General features: G+C 49.5%; 1 protein-coding gene and 1 pseudogene across 2 annotated transcripts; both read left to right on the top strand.

Moving 5' to 3' along the window:
* The first annotated feature begins 946 nt into the window (after positions 1-946).
* Positions 947-1,613, top strand: LOC116101709 (annotated as a pseudogene). Its single transcript, XR_004122899.1, has one exon. The product of XR_004122899.1 is annotated as a ferritin light chain 1 pseudogene (transcript).
* Positions 1,614-12,242: 10,629 nt separating this feature from the next.
* Pnma8b (PNMA family member 8B) lies at positions 12,243-17,010 on the top strand. Its single transcript, XM_031385471.1, has 2 exons — positions 12,243-15,059; positions 16,147-17,010. Exon 1 carries the CDS (start codon positions 12,726-12,728, stop codon positions 14,715-14,717), a length of 1,992 nt encoding a protein of 663 aa, XP_031241331.1. The 5' UTR covers positions 12,243-12,725; the 3' UTR covers positions 14,718-15,059; positions 16,147-17,010.
* The last annotated feature ends 2,383 nt before the right edge of the window (positions 17,011-19,393 follow it).

Raw genomic sequence — 19,393 nt, forward strand, 5'->3', positions numbered from 1 at the left:
CCCCCCCGGCCTAGAACTCCCATCCTTCTGCCTCCAAACTCCCGATCCTACTACTTCCACTTTTGGAGTCCTGAAATGACAGGCATGTAGCTGGCTTTATGAGTTACTGGGGATCAAACGCAGATTTTTGTGCATGCTAGGCAAGCATCCTATCCACAAAGCTACACTCCAGCCCTTGGTTTTGTGTTCACGGCTGAACCGTTTCTTTGTTTGTTTGTTTTTGTTTTCTTTTTCAAAACAGGGTTTCTCTGTATAGCCCTGGCTGTCCTGGAACTCACTCTAGAGACCAGGCTGGCTGGGGAGTGGCGATATTAGAAGGTGTGGCCTTGTTGGAGTAGGTGTGTCACTGTGGGTGTGGGCTTAAGACCCTCACCCTAGCTGCCTGGAAGTCAGTATTCTGCTAGCAGCCTTCAGATGAGGATGTAGAACTCTCAGTTCCTCCTGCACCATGTTTACTTGAATGCTGCCAATGCTCCCACCTTGATGATAATGGACTAGACTTCTGTTGTCCTTTATAAGAGTTGCCTTGGTCATGGTGTCTGTTCACAGCAATAAAACTTTAGCTAAGACATCTACCATAGGGCTAGAAAGATGGCTCAGTGGTTAAGAGCATTGACTGCTCTACCAGAGGTCCTGGGTTCAGTTCCCAGCAACCACATGGTGTGTCTGAAGACAGGGACGGTGTACTCACATACATTAAATAAATAAATAAATCTTTTAAAAAAAGACATCTTCCATGATGTTCCTGAGCCTTAGTTGTAGGGCTTCTAGCCATGCCTTGGTGGTAAATGCTTTTAAATCCAGCACTTGGGAGCGGACGGAACAGACCCGGGGACTCCCACTTTATTAGCTTCCAACTGCCTTACAAGTCTCTCCAGTCTCAGCCTCCGGGGTCATCTCCTCGCAGCCTTAGGTTCCTAGGTCAGTCCCCTACTCCGGACCGGCCATGACCTGTCAGATTCGTCAGAATTATTCCACCGAAGTGGAAGCTGCGGTGAACCGCCTGGCCAACTTGCACCTGCGGGCCTCCTACACCTACCTCTCTGGGCTTATTTTTTGATCGGGATGACATGGCTCTGGAGGGCGTAGGCCACTTCTTCCACGAATTGGCTGAGGAGAAGCTCGAGGGCGCCGAGCATCTCCTCGAGTTGCAGGACGATCGCGGGGGGGGGGGGCGTGCGCTCTTCCAGGATGTGCAGAAGCAATCTCAAGATGAATGGGGTACAACCCAGGAGGCTATGGAAGCTACCTTGGCCCTGGAGAAGAATCTGAACCAGGCCCTCTTGTATCTGCATGCCCTGGGTTCTGCCCGCACAGACCCTCATCTCTGATTTCTTGGAGAACCACTTCCTGCATAAGGAGATGAAACTCATCAAGAAGATGGGCAACCACCTGACCAACCTCCGTAGGGTGGCAGGGCCACAACCAGCGCAGACCGGCGTGCCCCAGGGATCTCTGGGCGAGTATCTCTTTGAGCGCCTCACTCTCAAGCACGACCAGGTGGCCTCTGTGCCTTCCAAGGGGCTCCCCCGCTCTGCTCTGCACCAGCCCGCCTCGGGACCTCCACCTGAATGAACCTCTCAAGCCACTAGGCAGCTTTGTAACCGCTCTGGAGCCTCTCCCAAGTTTCGGACCAAGTAAAAAATGAACCTTTTTGAGACAGGAAAAAAAAAAAATCCAGCACTTGGAAGACAGAGTCAGGTAGATCTCTGAGTTTGAGGCCAGTCTGGTCTACAGAGCGAGTTTCAGCCAAGGCTACACAGAGAAACTCTCTCCAAAAACCAAAAAGGTGTAGGGCTTGCGTTGTGTATGTACAAACGGGGGTTGAGCTCCTCATGGTTCTCTGCATTATAACAGGTTGTGAGGTGCTGTATATGGTTTCTATCAGGAGGCTAGTGTGGAGCTGTGAGATCGTATCTTTTATATACAATGACAGGGAAGCTACATCCATGACATCTCAACAATATGGCTGCCTGAATAAGACCTGAACAGCAGCTGACATGACAATGTGGATGGGAGAAATTCGTGAGATTCCCGCGCTGAGGGAGGGAGAGAATTAGTCTTCCCCAGGGATGAACCCCTAATTGATTTTCCAATATTGAATGGATAATTCTAAAAAAACATATACATATGAGCAACAATAAATGGACTGAACAGTAAAAACCGCATTAGAAGTAATCAAAATCGGAGCTAAGGATAAATAACGACTTTTTTTTTTTTTTTTTTTTTTTTTTTTTTTTTTTTTTTTTTTTTTTTTTTTTTTTTTTTTTTTTGGTTTTTCGAGACAGGGTTTCTCTGTATCGCCCTGGCTGTCCTGGAACTCAATAACGACTTCTTTATGCGAGGTCCATCCTGTGGTTGAGCCCATGGTCCTTGCAAGCATGTGTCTGTTCTGGACGCTCCGTGATCGGGCGCATTCCTGAAGGGCGATCGGGCTCCAGGGGCAATGAGACCATGCTCCCTGTTGACAAGACACCTCGGGGTCCAACAGTCACAAAGCCTCGGCATCCATGACAAATTATGGTGCCAAGCCCCAGAACATAGGGGCACCCTTCTGTTTTTCCTGAAGACAGTGCCCTATCCTCCTATGCCAATTTATCTGGGAGCCTGAACAGTGCTGTAGGTTATGGGTTACTCAAACTCTTTGCGTTTTTTTTTTTCCCAAAGTTTGTTTTTGCCTTTATGCTTTAAAATTACATTGTATTTACTTAATGTGTGTGAGAGAGGGCAAGCCAGCCTCACAGAACATGGGTGGAGGTCAGAGGGCCATTTGAAGGGGTCAATCTCTATTTCCATTTTCTGGTGCCTGAGAATACAACCCAGGTTGTTAGACTGAGTGCCAAGCACCTTTATCTGCAGAGCCATCACTGTTCCAAACCTAACCTCATTTTTTGAGATAGAGTTTCACTATGCAGCCTAGACTAGCCTTGACCTCATGACTCTCCTGCCTCAGCTTCCTGAATGTTGGAATTACAGCCATAAGCTACTATATTCCACTTATAAATAACCTGTGGGTTCCAAGCATAGAAACCCAAGTAAATTTATTTAAGATGATTAGTGTAAAGGGCTTAACTGGCTCACATTCCCTTAGAGTCCAGGACTGGATTGGATCCAGGCAAGGTTAGTTCTAGGTCCCAGGGTAAGTAGGGCCCTGAGCCTGTCTATTCCGTTCCTGCATAGTAACAGTGACTCCACAGTAATGAGGAATCTGATTGGTCGGGAGGACTGGTGAAAGAGGGCTGGCTAGGGGTCATAAGGAAGGAAAGGTCAGGAGGTTGTGAGCCGCCATGTGGTTGCTGGGAATTGAACTCAGGACCTCTAGAAGAGCAGTCAGTGCTCTTAACCACTGAGCCATCTCTCCAGCCCCTTTAATCTTTTTAAAATGAAAAAAATATTTTTTCATTTTAAATTTTGTAGAAATTGATTTTTTTCCTTCCCGAAAGTTCTGGGGATCAAATCATGTTGTCAGGCTTGGTGGCATGTGGCTTTACTCAAGCCATCTCTTGATAGCCCTAAGAGGTTTGGATCCTTTAAAAAAAAAAAGATTTATTTTATTTTATTTTTTATAGTTTTATTTAGTATTGTATCTAAGTACCCTGTAGCTGTCTTCAGACACCCCAGAAGAGGTCAGATCTCATTACGGATGGTTGTGAGCCATCATGTGGTTGCTGGGATTTGAACTCAGGACCTTCTGAAGAGCAGTCAGTGCTCTTAACCACTGAGCCCTCTCTCCAGCCCAATTTGTTTTATTTATATGAGTATACTGTACTATCTCCAGAGACACGAGGAGAGGGTATCAGATCTCATTACAGATGGTTGTGAGCCACCCACTTGGTTGCTGGGAATTGAACTCAGAACCTCTGGAAAAGCAGTCAGTGCTCTTAACCACTAAGCCATCTCTCCAGCCCCTTTAATCTTTTTAAAATATTTTTTGTTTTGTTTTTTGTTTTTGTTTTTTGAGACAGGGTCTCTCTACATAGCCTTGGCTGTCCAAGAGCTCATTATACGCACAAGGCGGGCCTCAAACTACAGAGGTTGGCTTGCTTCTGCCTCCCCAGTGCTGGGATTAAAGGGGTGCACCACCCTGCCAGCCTGAGGTTCATAATCCAGTGATTAGTGTGTAGCTTGGGACATCAACACCTGATCTCTCCCCTCTACCTCCCTAGAACTGGGATTACAGATGTGCAGCATCTGTGCAGCACAACTCCATTTAGATACATCTTATTATGTGTGCTTTGATAATCTTAACCCAAGTTTAGCATCCTTAAAAGTTTAAAGTATATTTGTTTATTGTATGTGTGGCAGACATGACTCACTTGTGGAGATCAGAGGACAACGTCTGGAGGTAGTTCTTTTCTCATTGTGTGGGTCCAGGGTTTGAACTTGGGTCATCAGGTAACAGGTGTTTACCCACTGAGACATCCCACCATCCCTTGGCACACTTTTTTTTTTATTTGTATAAACAAAATATTATACAAATAAAAAAACCGATTTACTTATTTATTTGTTTTATGTGCATAGGTGTTTTGCCTGAATGTGTGATTGTCTGTGTAAGGGTGTCAGAACCCCTGGAACTGGAATTATCAACAGTTGTGAGGCGCCACGTGGGTGCTGGGAATTGAACCTGGGTCCTCTGGAAGAGCAGCCAGTGCTTTTAACTGTTGAGCCATCTCTCTAGCCCCAAAAGGAAAGGAAAAAACGGGGCGGGGGTGCACTGGAGAAATGGCTGACTAGTTAAAAACATATGCTTCTCCAAAGGACCTGGGTCAGGTTCCCAGTTCCCATGCTTGGTGGCTCACAGGCGCCAGGATCGCTAGCTCCAGGAGATTAGCGCCCTCTTCTGTCTGCCCGGGGCACTGCACCCTGACACATACATGTTTTGTTTTCTCTGTGCGGTCCTGGTTGTTCTAGAATTCTCTGGGTAGATCAGACTGGTGTTGAACTCAGAGGTCAGCCCACCTCCACCTCTTGAGTTCAGGGATTAAAGATGTGCACCACCACAATCACCACTACCCAGCTTCTATATAAATTTAAAACATTTTATATACTGCCGGGCGGTGGTGGCACACGCCTTTAATCCCAGCACTTGGGAGGCAGAGGCAGGCGGATTTCTGAGTTCGAGGCCAGCCTGGTCTACAGAGTGAGTTCCAGGACAGCCAGGGCTATACAGAGAAACCCTGTCTCGAAAAAAACAAAAACAAAAACAAAAAAAACAAAAAACCAGAAAAAAAAAAAGAAAAACCAAAAATAAAATAAAATAAAATAAAATAAATTTACATGCTTATTTATGATATTTTGAGTCAGGGTCTTGATATATATAGCTTAGGTTAGTCTCCTGCTTCAGCATTCCTACTACTTAGAGCACAAGCATGTACTGTCCTCTGGCAGCGATACCCATTTTACAAAAAATGTGAAAATAAAGTATTGGCATTGAAAAGAAATGAAGGGTCACTCAGGGAAAGGGAGGAACAGGAGAGAGGAACCAGTCTAAAAAAGAAAAAGAAAAGGAGTATTTTACTAGACATTGTGGGAGCGTGTTCTTCGGCCCGGCACTCAGGAAGTGGATGCAGAAAGATCAGGGAATTCGAGGCTAGCCTGGGTTACACGAGACTCTCAAGACACAAACAAGCAAACAAAAAAAGGGTGGGTGTGTGCCTGTGTGTGTGCACCTGTGTGTGCATCTGTGTGTGCACACGTCTATGTGTCACTTTAAAGACATGGAGGCAGGCAAGATCAACAGATTTTTGTTCTAATTCATTTATTTTTAATAAAGTTTATTATCGACTAATTGGAAATAAAAAATAAAATTAAGAACAGCTCTTCAAAACCCATATTCTGTAGGGCATTTCCTCCATCCGGACTCAGACGCGAGGTGGTTAAATTGATTTTGCGCTGGGATGTGCTGATCTGGTTGCCAGGGCAACGGAGCCTGTGGGGCTGAAGAGGAAGCAGAGAGAGGACCAACCTGTATGCTCTCAGCTCCCACACAGCTCAGTCATAGCCTGCTGCAAAAAACAACCTCGCAATCATTTGCTTATCTGGGGGCGCCAGGGAACATTGTGATGTATTCTCTAAGGCAGTGTGGTCTCTGACTCAGAAAATTCCAGACTTTTCATTTTCCTTTTCCTTTACCTGTCTTAGAGAGGGATTTTTCAATTATCTATCTATCTATCTATCTATCTATCTATCTATCTATCTATCTATCTATCTATCTATCTATCGTGTGTGTGTGTTCTTGTGCACAGGAGTGTGTCACAGTGTGTGTGTGTGTGTGTGTGTGTGTGTGTGTGTGTAGATCAGAGGGCGCAAGCCTTTAATCCCAGCACTTGGGAGGCAGAGGCAGGCAGATTTCTGAGTTCGAGGCCAGCCTGATCTACAGAGTGAGTTCCAGGACAGCCAGGGCTATACAGAGAAACCCTGTCTCGAAAAAACAAACAAACAAACAAACAAAAAAGATGAAAGCAAATATGTTTGATCTTTTTTCAAAAAGCACCTCAATCCTAGTCCTTGGAGGTAGAGCCAGGATCATATGTTCAAGAAAGACAGACAGACAGACAGACAGGCAGACAGAAAGAAAGAGAGAAAGAGAGAAAGAGGGGGAGAAAAAGCCAGCCAGGCAAGCCATCTCAGTACCTAAGAAGCTGAGGGGAACTGAATTTAAGGCTAGCCTGGGCTTCACAGAGATATAGCTCAAATAAATTATATTTGTTTTTAAATTTTTGACAGAGGCAGTAGAGGCAGCAGTGCATGCCCTCAGTCCCGGCACTCAGGAGGCAGAGGCAGGAAGATCTCTGAGTTTGAGGCCAGCCTGGTCTACAGAATGAGTTCCAGGACAGCCAGTAGTCAGGGCTACACAGAGAAACCTTGTCTCTAAAAACAACCCCCCCCCCAAATTTGACGGCATAGAAAATGGTGAAGGCCCTTCAACAAACTTTCTTGCTTAAAGTGGATCTTCTTTCTTTTTAAAAAATTAACTTTGGCAATTTCACAGATGGATGCAATGTATTGTGATCAGGGGACCACTTATCCCTCCCCCCCCTTTGTGATAGGGCTCTTCTGTGCAGCCTTGACTATCCTGGACTGGCTTCGTAGATCAGGCTGGCCTTGAACTCACACAGATTCACCTGCCTCTGCCTCTGGAGTGCAGGGATTAAAGGCATGGGCCACCATGCCAGGCTCACTTGCCATCTCTTATCCCCCTTCTCAATCCTACAAGAACCTTCTGCTATCCAGTTAGTCCCCCTCCTACTCCCATTTGGTTTTTGTCGTGGTTGTTGTTTTGCTCCCTCTGTGTTTGTATGTGTGAATGCTCTAGTGCGCGTGCATGCGATGCACAGGTCTTGAGCGCTTAGCCACAGCTGCTATGGTTTTTGAACAGCATTTCTGGCACTCCTCCCCATCCTCAGCTTCTACAACTTTCCACACACACACACACACACACACACACACACACACACACACACACCCCGCTTTGTGTGCCTTTCCCTGGGCCTGCCTGGGAGGGGACAATTTCTTGTGAGGCTTTGAAAAATCTCATTCATGTGTCACTCCATAGCCCGCCTACCTACTCCTTCCTTGTCAGCTGTGATATCAAACACCACACAGGCTCTGGAAAATTCCATTGAACACTGGGAAGAGATTGGCAGTGAAAAGGGCAGCTAGTGTTTTTGTTTTAGAATTCTTACTCTGCCATCACTTTGGCATGTTCTCTCTCTCTCTCTTCCTCTCTTTCTCCTCCCTTCTTCGCAGCCCCACAGTGCAACTGTGTGTGTGTGTGTGTGTGTGTGTGTGTGTGTGTGCGTGTGTGTAAGTCAAAGGTTGCTGTCAGGTATCTTCCTCAAATCGCTCTCCACTTTAATTAAAAAACAAAATCTTTTAAGAAAATCATTACATTTATATGTGCACATATTCGTGTGTGTGCCACACCGTGAGTGAAAAGGTTAGAGGAGGGCTTGCAAGAGTTGGCATCAGGTATTGAACACAGGTCTTGAACACAGGTCCTCCAGCTTGGCAGCAAGCCTCACTACCCACTGAGCCAACTCACTGGCCTGTTACCTTGCTTTTTGATGCAAAGTCTTTCTTTGAAGCTGGAATTCCTGGATTCAGCCAAGTTGCTTGGCCCATAGCACTGCAGGGATCCTCATGTCTCTATTTCCTTGGCACTGAGATTACAAGTGTGTTCAGCTGAGGCTGGAGAGATGGCTCAGAGGTTAAGAGCAATGACTGCTCTTTGGAAGGTCCTGAGTTCAAATCCCAGCAACCACATGGTGGCTCACAACCATCTGTAATGAGATCTGATGCCCTCTTCTGGAGTATCTGAAGACAGCTACAGTGAACTTACATATAATAAATAAATAAATAATCTTACAAAACAAAACAACCAAGTGTGCAGAGCTGGGCCAAGCCTTTATGTAGGTGCTGTGGGACCAAAGTCAGTTCCTTATGTTTCTGTGGTAAGTACTGTTTGACTAACTCATCTCTCCAGCATCCTCCCTCCTTTTTACCGTCTGAGACTCATAGCTCTGAGACTGGCACTTGGTATGCAGTGAAAGCTGTCATTGAGTTCTTGATTCTCCTTCCTCCATCGCCTGCCATGACAGGGTGGCAGGCGCTAGCATGCCAGCTCCCTCCCCCCCCTTAAACACAGGAATTAGAAAAGAATTTCATAAAACATTTTATAGGGTCTTTTCTTCCAGTCATTTGTTTCCATGGGAACCTCAGGGGGTGCAGCTTGTGCAGTCACAGGTCCTTCCTGGATCCAGAGGAAGTGTCCAGGGAAGCGTTGGACAGCACCCTCGTGGGGCTCTGGATGCTCCTGGCTGGTCCCACTTACTCCTTTGCTTAGGGAAGCAAGGTTCTAGTCTACCCTTATCTGACGCTCTGGATTGTCTCTGCCTGCAAGAGCCTCTGCTTCTTCAGCACCACACCCTACCTTCTGGGAGTTTCTGGGTTCTGAATTCTCTACCCAAGAAAAACAAAAAAGCAAAACAAAACCCCAGGCTTAGTGGTACACATTTGTATTCCTAGCATGTCCAGTATGCCTATGTAAGGAGATTGGATCAGGAGTTCAAGGATAGCCTGGGCTACATACCTCAAACAGAACATACCTTAAAATTACAAAGGCTTAGGCTGGATGTAGCTTTGCATACCTGGGGTCCTAGCTCTGGAGAGGCAGAGGCAGGAGAATTCTAGGTCAGCCAGAACAATGTAATAAGACTTTATGTGGCCACCCCCACCCCCAGATTTCAAGCTAGTATACAGAGTGACAGATGTATATCACTATGTGAGCAATGAGTTGTACACTTTATATTTTTTTATTACTTTACTACATGTATTTATTTACTTTGTTTTGTGTGTGTCTGTGGTACATGTATACCTGGCCTGTGAGTGGGGGTCAGAAGACAGCGTCCAGCCGTGATAATTTCTGGTTGTCTCCTTTTACTCTGGGGTCCGGGGATAGAACTCGGGTCTTCAGGCTTATTGACAAATGCCTTAACCTGCTGTGGCATCTTGAAGGCTCATTTTTATTTACTGCTGTTTTAGTGTGTGTTCATGAGACTTCATGAGTGGCCACCATGTGTATGTGTGGGTTACAGGACAGCTTAAACAACAAAAAGTTACCCAGAAATTGAGCCTGGGTCCTCAGGTGTGGCAGTGGGCTCCTAACCTGCTGAGCCATCTCCAGTGCCCTCCATCATACACAGAGATGGGTTAGTTCATTATATGGTATCCATTTCCATGTGAGTTTTCCCTACAGCTGTCCACAGCAGATGGAAAAAATGTATCTGATTTAGGCTTCTCATCTTGTCCTGAGGATCCAAATCACTCCAGTACCTCCATGTTCACACACACACACACACACACACACACACACACACACACACACATCCTTAATGATTTCCTCAGAAAGAACTCCTGGAATCCACCCGTGGCTGCTGAACCCTTGTCTGTTCCAAAGAGACTCATTATGAACAATAGAACGAACAATGGCCCACTCATGGCTTTGTGTAATGACATACGGTAGACACATGGTCGTAGTCTACAGCCAGGCATTGTGGGTCGCTTCATGTAACCCCAGCAATAGTTGGCTGAGACAGGAGGATTGTTGTAAGTTTAAGCACAGCCTGGGCTACAGAGCGAAAGTATGTCTCAAAACAAATGGACAAACCCCAAACTAGGGACAGGAAGCTGACTCAACAGCTAAAGGTGTTTGCTACCAAGCCTGAAGACAAGAGCTTAATCCTCAGTTTCCATTCGGTGGAAGGAGAGAACTGACCCAAGTTGTCTTTTGAACTGTACACATGTGCATGCATATGCACACATGTACGCATACAGACATGCATGTGCGCACACATGCACACACATACTCACACACATGAGCACTCGAGTGTACACACCCTCAAATTCACACATGCACACATATACATTCACCCACATGCATACACACACACACACATGCTCACACTGAAAGAAATGTGAAAAAAAAATCTTTGGGAACCCAAGCCGATTCGGAGATTGTGAGCTTCGTGGGTAGATAAGATCTGTTCAGAAAATTCACTTCAGCTTTGTATTAATGATGGCTACTGTAAAATGTCACGTCACGCAGGCATTTTGCATATGAGGCTAGTGTGGTGTTTCTGTCCGAGAGACATCCATTTTAGGATCTCGAAGATGAACGGAAGAGCAGGGAAAATTGAGAGCAGGTAAGCAGTTTGTGCAGTGCCTGGTTGCCATGGGAACTGAGCCATCAACCTTTTTTTTTTCTCCACTGACAAAGCAAATAACAAAGCCAGAGGATGATGGGAACCCAAGGTGGTTTTGTTCTGTTTGTTTCTTTATTATTTAACAAATGCTTATGTAATGTCAGGCCTGATAAACAGTACACACAGCCATTGTTCAGGGAGAGGCTGCTAAGCCAGCTTCTCTCCCCTCCCTCTCATGGGTTAGGGTCTCCAGGAGAACCCTTAGAAAAAGGAACAATGGCTGTCACCATTTCACAGAAAAGCAAACAGGTCAGGGAAAGTTCTAGAAGATTCTCCAAGTTGCAGCTGTGAAAGCAATAAGGATAGAGTATAAATTCAACAGTGAGTCTATTCGACCCATGGAGTGAGGGGCAGGCAGCTCAAGGGCAAAGCAATGGAGCCTGGGTATGATGGTAGGTAAGAGCTGACCTAGGAGTTGTCCTCTGACCTCCATACATATATACGCCGTACCATGCCCCACTGCACATGCATCATACATATGCACACACACACACACACACACACTAATCATAAATTAAACAAAAAATTCAAAATAAAGAATTTGAAATATCTGGGTACAGTGGCTCACACCTATGATCCCAGCATTCTGAGGCAGGAGGATGGCCAGGAATTTGAGGCTAGCCTGGGCTACATAGTGATACCTTGTTTCAAAAACCAAACCCCAAAAGGATCCAGGTATGCTAGCATACAATTTTAATCCCACATTCAGCAGGCAGAGGCAGAGAGGCAGAGAGAGAGGCAGAGAGGCAGAGGCAGAGGCAGACAGTTCTCTATGAGTTTGTGGCTAACTTGGGCTATAAAGTGAGATCCTGATTCAGAAACAGACTATAGGAACTGTACTCACTGAGTCCCACGCACCCTAAATGATACCCCTCAGCTCATAAAGGACTGCTGACCTGGGCATCTCTGCTTGATACCGAGAACTCTAAACAGTAAAACATAGAGCCTGTGTGAGGTCACACCTCCAAAGGACAATTTGATTTGGGGCTTTATTAATCAGAGGTCTATCTGTCCCGCAGGAATGAGGATGTAGTTTGGTTGGTAGAGCGCTTGCGCAGCATGCAGGAAACCCTGGCCTCGAACCCCAGAGATGTATTAATAAAACAGCGCATGCTAGACATCACTCAAGCCTGTAATCGCAGGAGGGTGGAAGCGGGCAGAATCAGAACTTCAAGGTCATTCTTGGCTACCGCTACATGGCAAGTTCAAGGCTAACCTGGTCTACAGGAGACCTTGCCTCAAAAAACAAAGCCAAAATAAATGACCCTGGTGGAAGCCTCTATTCTTTCCAAGGTGGTCTCTACCCCTTGAAGCGAGACTGATCTCCTTCAGTGGTTTCCACAGTGACTTTGTCCTCCTTCTTGGCTCACCATTCCCCAAGCCCTCCTTCCCACCTGGCCCTTTAAGAGCAGCTGCTGCGACCGTAACCTGGCAGACCCCAGCTGCTGCCCGCAGTGTTACTATGGAGACGGGGACTAGCAGGAGGGGGCGGAGAGGTGACTGGGTCTGCGCAGGCGCAGACAGAGGCTGCCGTTCTGCAGCGGCCCCGCTGAGCGTCTAGACCTGGGTACGCGTTTCACTCCAGACTCCGCGGGAGCACAGGCGAGCCGCCGCTCCCACCCAGCCCCACGCCCACCAGGTGCGTTGATCGTCGCCCTCCTGTACCCCACCAGCGGCGTCCAGTCACCTAGCTTGTCAGGGACAAAGGGAAGGGAGGAGCAACCCGGATCAGCCCGGAGAACGAACACGTAAGCCCCCTGCGGACCCTCCGATTGCCCCGGGGGAAGATCGTTGTGTCCGGCCAGCTAGCAGGTAGCTGTAGCCTAGAGCCCCACACCCAGAGTCCGGCCTCTCACCCTGCGGGTGGCCTTTCCAGAGTAGGATTGACCCAGCTCGTGTTCAGCAGCCCACCCCTTTCTCGGGCTCCCTCCCGCCTAAGATTAGCCTCCGCCGGGCAGCGCCATGACGATGAACCTTTTGCAAGACTGGTGTAAGGAGCTGGAAGTGGAGGTGCACAGGGCCCTCCTGATCACTGGCATCCCTGAGCGCCTGCAGCAGGCGGACATCGAAGCTACCCTGAGGCCGAATTTGCAGCCCCTAGGCAACTACAGGCTTCGGACTGTGAGAGCTGTGACCAAGGAGAAGTCTCAGGCCGCCCTTGTAGAATTTGGGGCTGACTTCGATCACTCTGCCATTCCTATCCACATTAGGGGAGAGAATGGGATCTGGAAAATCTTGAGTAAGGACCGCGGGCAAGATGCGCGGGTCCTTAGGCAGATGAGGCGCCTGTTGCTGGATGAAAGACCCATGGATGACTTCAGAGAAATAGCCATCCCTCTGGTATTAGAGGCCCAGGCCCAGGCCAAGGGATTAGGGAAGGAGGCCAAGAAGGCTGGCTCCTCTGAAGGGGCAGCTAGAAGCGGCCGTCGGGGCCGTCGGGGAGGCAAGCGCCGATCCAGAAGCCACAAGTTGACGGCTCAGAAGGGCCAGAAGAGGAGCCGGGGAGGGCGCCGAGCCAGGAGTGAGTCGGAAGACTCTTCCGATGACAGCCTGGGGATCGTCATAGAGGAGATCTACGCAGAGGACCTGAGCGTAGATGAAGACCAGAGGGCCCTGTATGCCACGCTCCAAGCAGCTGCCAAAGAGCTCACCAAGAAGTGGGCCTTTCGGGGTGACCAGGAGGAAGGAGATGGCCCCCGAGAGTTCTTGGCACTTGTCACTGTCACCGACAAAGCCAAGAAGGAAGAGATAGAGAAAGACCTTCCTGGGACAGAGTCTATCTGCTTAAACATCAAAGACGAAAAGAGCGGGGTCCCTGATTTAGTCGCGCTACTGGCTGTGAGAGATACCCCTGCAGTGGAGGTGGATACAGAGGTGGAAGATGATGATGATGATGAAGATGATGATGATGAAGATGAAGAAGATGAGGACGACGACGAAGATGACGACGATGATGATTCCGACAGCGAATCTCTGGAAAACGGAGAGCAAGGAAAGGAAGTAATGGATAGCCCCGAGTTTGTGGCTATCGTGGCTTATACAGACCCCGCTGACCCCTCTGCCAGAGAGGAAATGCTAAAAATCGCTTCCGTGATTGAGACCCTCGGCTGGGGCGATAAAAAAGACAAAAAAGATGTCCTTCCTCAAGTCCTGTCCGTCATGGCCAAGGACACCTCTGGGCCTAGGGTGAAGGTAGAGGAGGCAGGCCGTCAGGTGGACGCCATGGTCCTGAGGAAGGCAGAGGAAGATGGGAATCTTCTGGAATGCATTTCTACCTTGGCCGAAGCAGAGAACTGCCCCAAGGGAAAGAAGTCTGGGCTAGGTCTCCTCAGAGGCTGGACCGCTGAGGGCCACCAGGGTGGCCTCTTGGAGCTGGTGGCACTCCTGGCTGCGCAAGATATGGTGGAAGCCGTGAGAGAGGAAGAAGCCAGCAGGTGGGGCAGTGGTGGAAGTGGTGGCCGGAAGTGTGATCATAGCCAAGGTGGTTTATCTGAGGTCCTGGCTTTCCTGGCCTCCCAGGAGAATCTAGAATCCAACGAGGAATCGGACGAGGATTCAGACACAGAATCAGAGGGAGATTCCGAGGACACTGACAGCGAAGAGTCAGAACCTGGCGACAGCGTATCCAAGAAGCCGCGCGCCAAGAGAGCGCGCACCGGCTCCAAAGGCCTTCCACCGGCCGGCGCCACCGCCGTCTCTACCGCGTCCCGGGCACGCAAAACCCGCAGGGGTGGCCGCGGGCGTGGCCGGGCTGTCACCCCAGAGAAGAAAGCGGGGAGCGGGGCTTCAACCGAGGACCATGCGGGGAACAACAACAAGAAGAAGAAGGGATCCGCAGGCGCCGGGGCCCGTGCCAGGGCTGGCGAGGCCAAGGGACAGCCAGCAGCTGTTCCGAAGTCTACCCGCGGAAAGAAAGCACGCAGGGGCCCAAGGCGGGCGCCCAAATGCCGTTAGTGCCGCAGATGTCACTACGAGCCCTGTCTCTTCTGTGTGGACTTCCCTCTCCCTCCCTCCCTCCTATTCTCTCTCCTCCCTGCAGTCCCCCTCTCGCTTAACCGTGTGCATTTGCTTTGTGCTCTGCCGCGTCCCTGGCTGGCTATGGCCGGTGCCCAGCTTTCCCTCTCAGTTCCGTGAACAGAAGCGTGAGCGATCATTATGGCTGCAGCCTAGATACGACAAGGAAAAAAGAGACAAGACACTCGAATGCAGTGGCCGGTGGGTGAGGAGGAGAAATGGGCGTGAAGACACCGAAGGGCTCTGCTCTACTTCTGGAGCCCCACCTCCCCCGCCTCGCGCGTGAGTGTGTGTGTGGATGCCTGGCTTCCCTGCCTGCCCATGTTTCCAGACACCTGTTTCTGGCCGACAAGTTGGGATCTACTTTGAGCCACCTCTGGCTCTGACTGGGCCTTAGGGAGAAGCAAGAGTGTTGGGCACTATAGGATAGGCGTTAGGGGAGCTTGGAAGGGTTAAGGGCCGTGTGTGTGTGTGTGTGTGTGTGTGTGTGTGTGTGTGTGTGTGTGTGTGTGCGCGCGTGTGTGTGCGCGCGCGCGCGCGCGTGTCTGTGTGTTCGCACGCGCATGTGTGTGTGTGTGTGTGTGTGTGTGTGTGTTTTGAGGGGAAGGTATTCCGTAAATGAAAGTCTGAGGGGGCTGGGATCAGGAGGAGGAATAAAAATGGGAGGAGAGGAGGGGAATGCTGAGGGGCGGGGCTGGATGAGGAGGGAGAAGAGGGGAATTGGGGTGGAGGGGAGGAGGGAAGGAAGGGAAGGCGTTTGCATCAGCCCACCCTTTGGAGGCTCTGCATGTGGGAAAGAGAAAGCCAAGTCTCCCTCACCAGCCCCTGTCCACAGGTTGAACTGGTAACTCCCTGCCAATATGTTCTGATTTGGAAAAGTTACGTGAAGTCCAGATTTGTGGTTTTCTGGGCAAGCCCTGCCCCTCCTGCTGTGACTCCCCAGCTGTCGCTGGCCACTCCTCAGCTGTTCGCCCTTGTAACTCTTGACTTCGTATAACAATGGAGTCCCTTGTTCACCCCCCCATCCCACCCCCCGCTACTGTGTGCAGTAAATACCCCAGATCCCCTTAAAGGGTCAAGTGTCCCTATTGTAGGAAGCAGTTGCTGTGCCCCACCCTGGCATCATTGGTCCCCCAAGTAACCCTGGCTGATGCTGGCCTCAGGCTCCAGCCTCAGCTGTCCCTGAGAACAGGCGCCTCAGCTGTGTGTTTTCCTGTAGTGCTACGTGCCAGAAGCCCCGGATGCCCAGTTCTGTGTTTCCGATGTGTAGATAATGCTTTGCCCTGCACAGCACTTTGCACCCTCTTGTTCCTGTGCGTGTGTGTGCGTGTGTGTGTGCGTGTGTGTGTGTTCAACTTTCTATCCCTAGGAAGTGACCAGTTCGTGGTACCTGGACCCTCTAGGATGTAACAGAAGTTCTGACCAGCCTCACACCCAGACTGAACTGTCCAGCTCCTCGGTGGGGACATACAGAAACTGCAAGGGGCGTAGGTACCTCTTTATACTCAGAGGTGGCCCCTCTCCTCACTTCCCAGGATCAGTGTCGATGAGGGGACAGATGGAGAAGCAGACCAGAGGGGCCCATGGGCTGGAAAGGAAACCCCACTTCATGTAGGCTTATGGACTTGGGGTCTGGTGGCTGGGGAGGGCCTCACATGTCACTGTCCCTTGAATAGTTATAGGTATCTGTCCTTGTGTGTTGTGACCTGGGATCCTCAAATGAAGCAATGAAGCATCTTAGCTGTTGATTTTTTTCTGTGGTCTGGAAAATGGTGTGAGTGCGTACTAGGTTGAGGGGCATGCTGTACTGTCATGGCTGACACACGACGTCCCTGGGTCCTGCTCCCAAGACGCTATGTCTCTCTTGTCCTTCCACACTCCAGTTTAACCATGGGCATTGCCACAGTCCCTTTTCCCAAGCCTTACCCCAGAGCAAAATCCTGTACTCCATCTTGGGCTTTTAGCCTGGTCTGTGTCTCACTGCCAGGAATGCCAGCATGGCCATCCAGGGGTGGGGGTGGGGGGGTTGTCTTAGCAGCCACATCTGGCACCCGGTAGTGTCACTTCTCTCTCCATACCCCTGAAGAGCTTGCTATGTTAACACCAAGCCAAACATCTTACAGTGATCTGGACCCTCTTTGTCCGACAGTTCACCATTGACTACCTAGAGGCAATTCAATTTACATAGAATGCAAATGAAATAAAGCTAAACATTGTTATTGTTTTTGAAGTCCCATCTGCACATGCTCGGTGCTTTACATGGCCAACGGTGACCACATTGCTCATTTTAGGTACAGGACATCTCCGTGGCCACTGAAATTTTTCTCTGTCACTGAGGTCCGCACATGAGATCCCTTCCAATCTTTTGCCTCATTTCCCATAATCCCTTCTGTGTCTTTAATTCTCCGGGTCCTACCTCAGGACCTTTGCACAGGCTGCTCGTGCTGCTTGGTATGCTTTTCCTCAGGACTCTTCAGATGTCACATTCCCAAAGAGGGTCCCCTGATGATGCTTCCCATAGTCAGAGCCCTGACTGCCCCTTGGCATATTTATGTGTCAACTACACACAACGGGCTCTTTCAGCGATGCTGCAAGTGTATGGGTATAGCCGGGCAGTGGTGGCACATGCTTTTAATTCCAGCACTTGGGAGGCCGAGGCAGGCAGATTTCTGAGTTTGAGGCCAGCCTAGTCTAAGAGTGAATTTCAGGACCCAGGGCTGTACAGAGAAACCCTATCTCGAGACAACCAAAAGAAGAAAAAGGAAAAAAAAAAAAAAGTCCTGGGTTGGGGGCAGGACAACTCCTCTGAAAAGCATATAGCCAGGAACCCAGGTCACTGGAGTCTGGAGACCCCAAACTCAGAGGTAATTTTACTGAAGACCACCCAGAGGCTTTGGTTCCTCGATGTGGCTGTTTTCTGCTGCAGCCTTCGGGACTGAGCGGCCTTCTTCTCCAACCCTAGTGCCCCATTCAAGCTCAACAACCTTGGCAAAGAACTCTGGAGTTAGGGCTTTTGAGGTCCTACCTGGCTCCAGAAAGGTGGATGAAAGGGGTGGAGGGAAAGCTGAGCCTCTGAGAGTTAAATCCAAGCATGGGGAGTAGGTATATTCTGTGTGTGTGCGCGCGCGCGCGCGCGCGCCAAGCAGCGTCGTCCCTATTGGCTGATGTTAAATGGTCGCAACGGATAACTCTCTTGGGTTGGATAAACCAGACCCCGGATGCATTGATGAACATTCCAGAACCATATGGTCTCTGGACAGAAGGAGTTGAAGGTCGAAAATAGAAAAAAGAAGAGCAGAGAAGCTGTGGAGTGGAGGCCCTAAGGTCCGTGAGGGGTGAGGGGAGGCAAGGAGGAGGGTTTCAGATCCGCAGCCCTCGCTGGAGGAACAGGGGAATCTGCGGGGAGCCCTAAATGGCGGAGGTGGGTGGGGCACGGCTGCCCTCTGGCGGCGGAAAACGCAACCACAGCACAGGCTGCGCAATGCGGATTCGTTCAGGACCTACAAAGTGCAGGAACGTTCCTGGAAGGGGCCACAGGTGACGAATTCTCTAGATAAGGACAAGATCTATGTGTTAGATATCCACGACTGCTGGCTGGAAAAGGCCTCCAAGGCCTGAGGACGGCTGAGGCATCAGAGGCCCGAGGCAGGTTCCATGCCCAAGGGAAGTTACACAGCAAGATGAGAGAAATGACCAGAGACTCGCAGCCTGTAATTGGTGGCTCCCTCTGTGCAAGACTCAGAGCTGGACACTGGGAAAGCAGTGTCACCGAGAGTCCATTTGGCATCGTGTATGTGGTAGCACACATCTTCACTCAGGGACTGAAGGCTAGAGGATCAGTTCAAGACTAGCCTCGTCTACATAGGTAATTCCAGGTCAGCCTGGGCTACACGAGTCCCTGTATCAAAACCAAGCAAGACTCAGCTCTCGATGGGCCTAAGGCGTAGAGGAGTTTGGGGCAATATGATGTTCTGAGTTCTATTCCAGCTTATGTGATGGAGGAGGGAACTGACTCCCACAGCTAACCTCTGATCTACATGTGTGAGACATGACAAGAGTATGTACACACACACACACACACACACACACACACACACACACACACACACCCGTTTGGCACCCACAGGGGACCTGGATCCTTAGTACAGGCTCCTCTCCTTCCACAGGGTACTTCTAGCATTTAGGTATGCAGAGATGTCAACTCACAAGAGCTGCTGCTGCTGCTGCTGCGTGTGTTTGTGTGTAAACAGAACATACAAGCAAGCAAGCAAACACCTCAAGCGAAAAAAAAAATCAAAACAAAAGGCCACCTGGCTCTAGCAGGGATGCTGCTGGATAATTAGAATTCTAGTAACCGGAATTAAGTTAGAGGATGCTGGGCATGGGGTGGCCCATGCAGATTTTCTGGATGTGTGTCCTTGCCTGGCTCCTCATTTATCCTGTCCCTCGGCCGCCTCAGACAAGGATAACGGCGCTCTAGATTCCTGGGGTAGTGGGTAGATGAAATAAAGGGAGAATGAGGGTTTTAGGGACCTATGACGTTACCCCTCCGGTATCCAAGGTCTAGCGCCTACAGAGGACCTGGGTCCTTAGTGCAGGCTCCTCCCCTTCAACTG

The sequence above is a fragment of the Mastomys coucha genome, unplaced genomic scaffold, assembly GCF_008632895.1.
Source record: "Mastomys coucha isolate ucsf_1 unplaced genomic scaffold, UCSF_Mcou_1 pScaffold21, whole genome shotgun sequence".
Taxonomy (NCBI): Eukaryota; Metazoa; Chordata; class Mammalia; order Rodentia; family Muridae; genus Mastomys; species Mastomys coucha.

What these genes read in the sequence shown, in the direction of transcription:
- Pnma8b (XM_031385471.1), top strand. Translation starts at nt 12,726, where the DNA reads ATGACGATGAACCTTTTGCAAGACTGGTGTAAGGAGCTGGAAGTGGAG.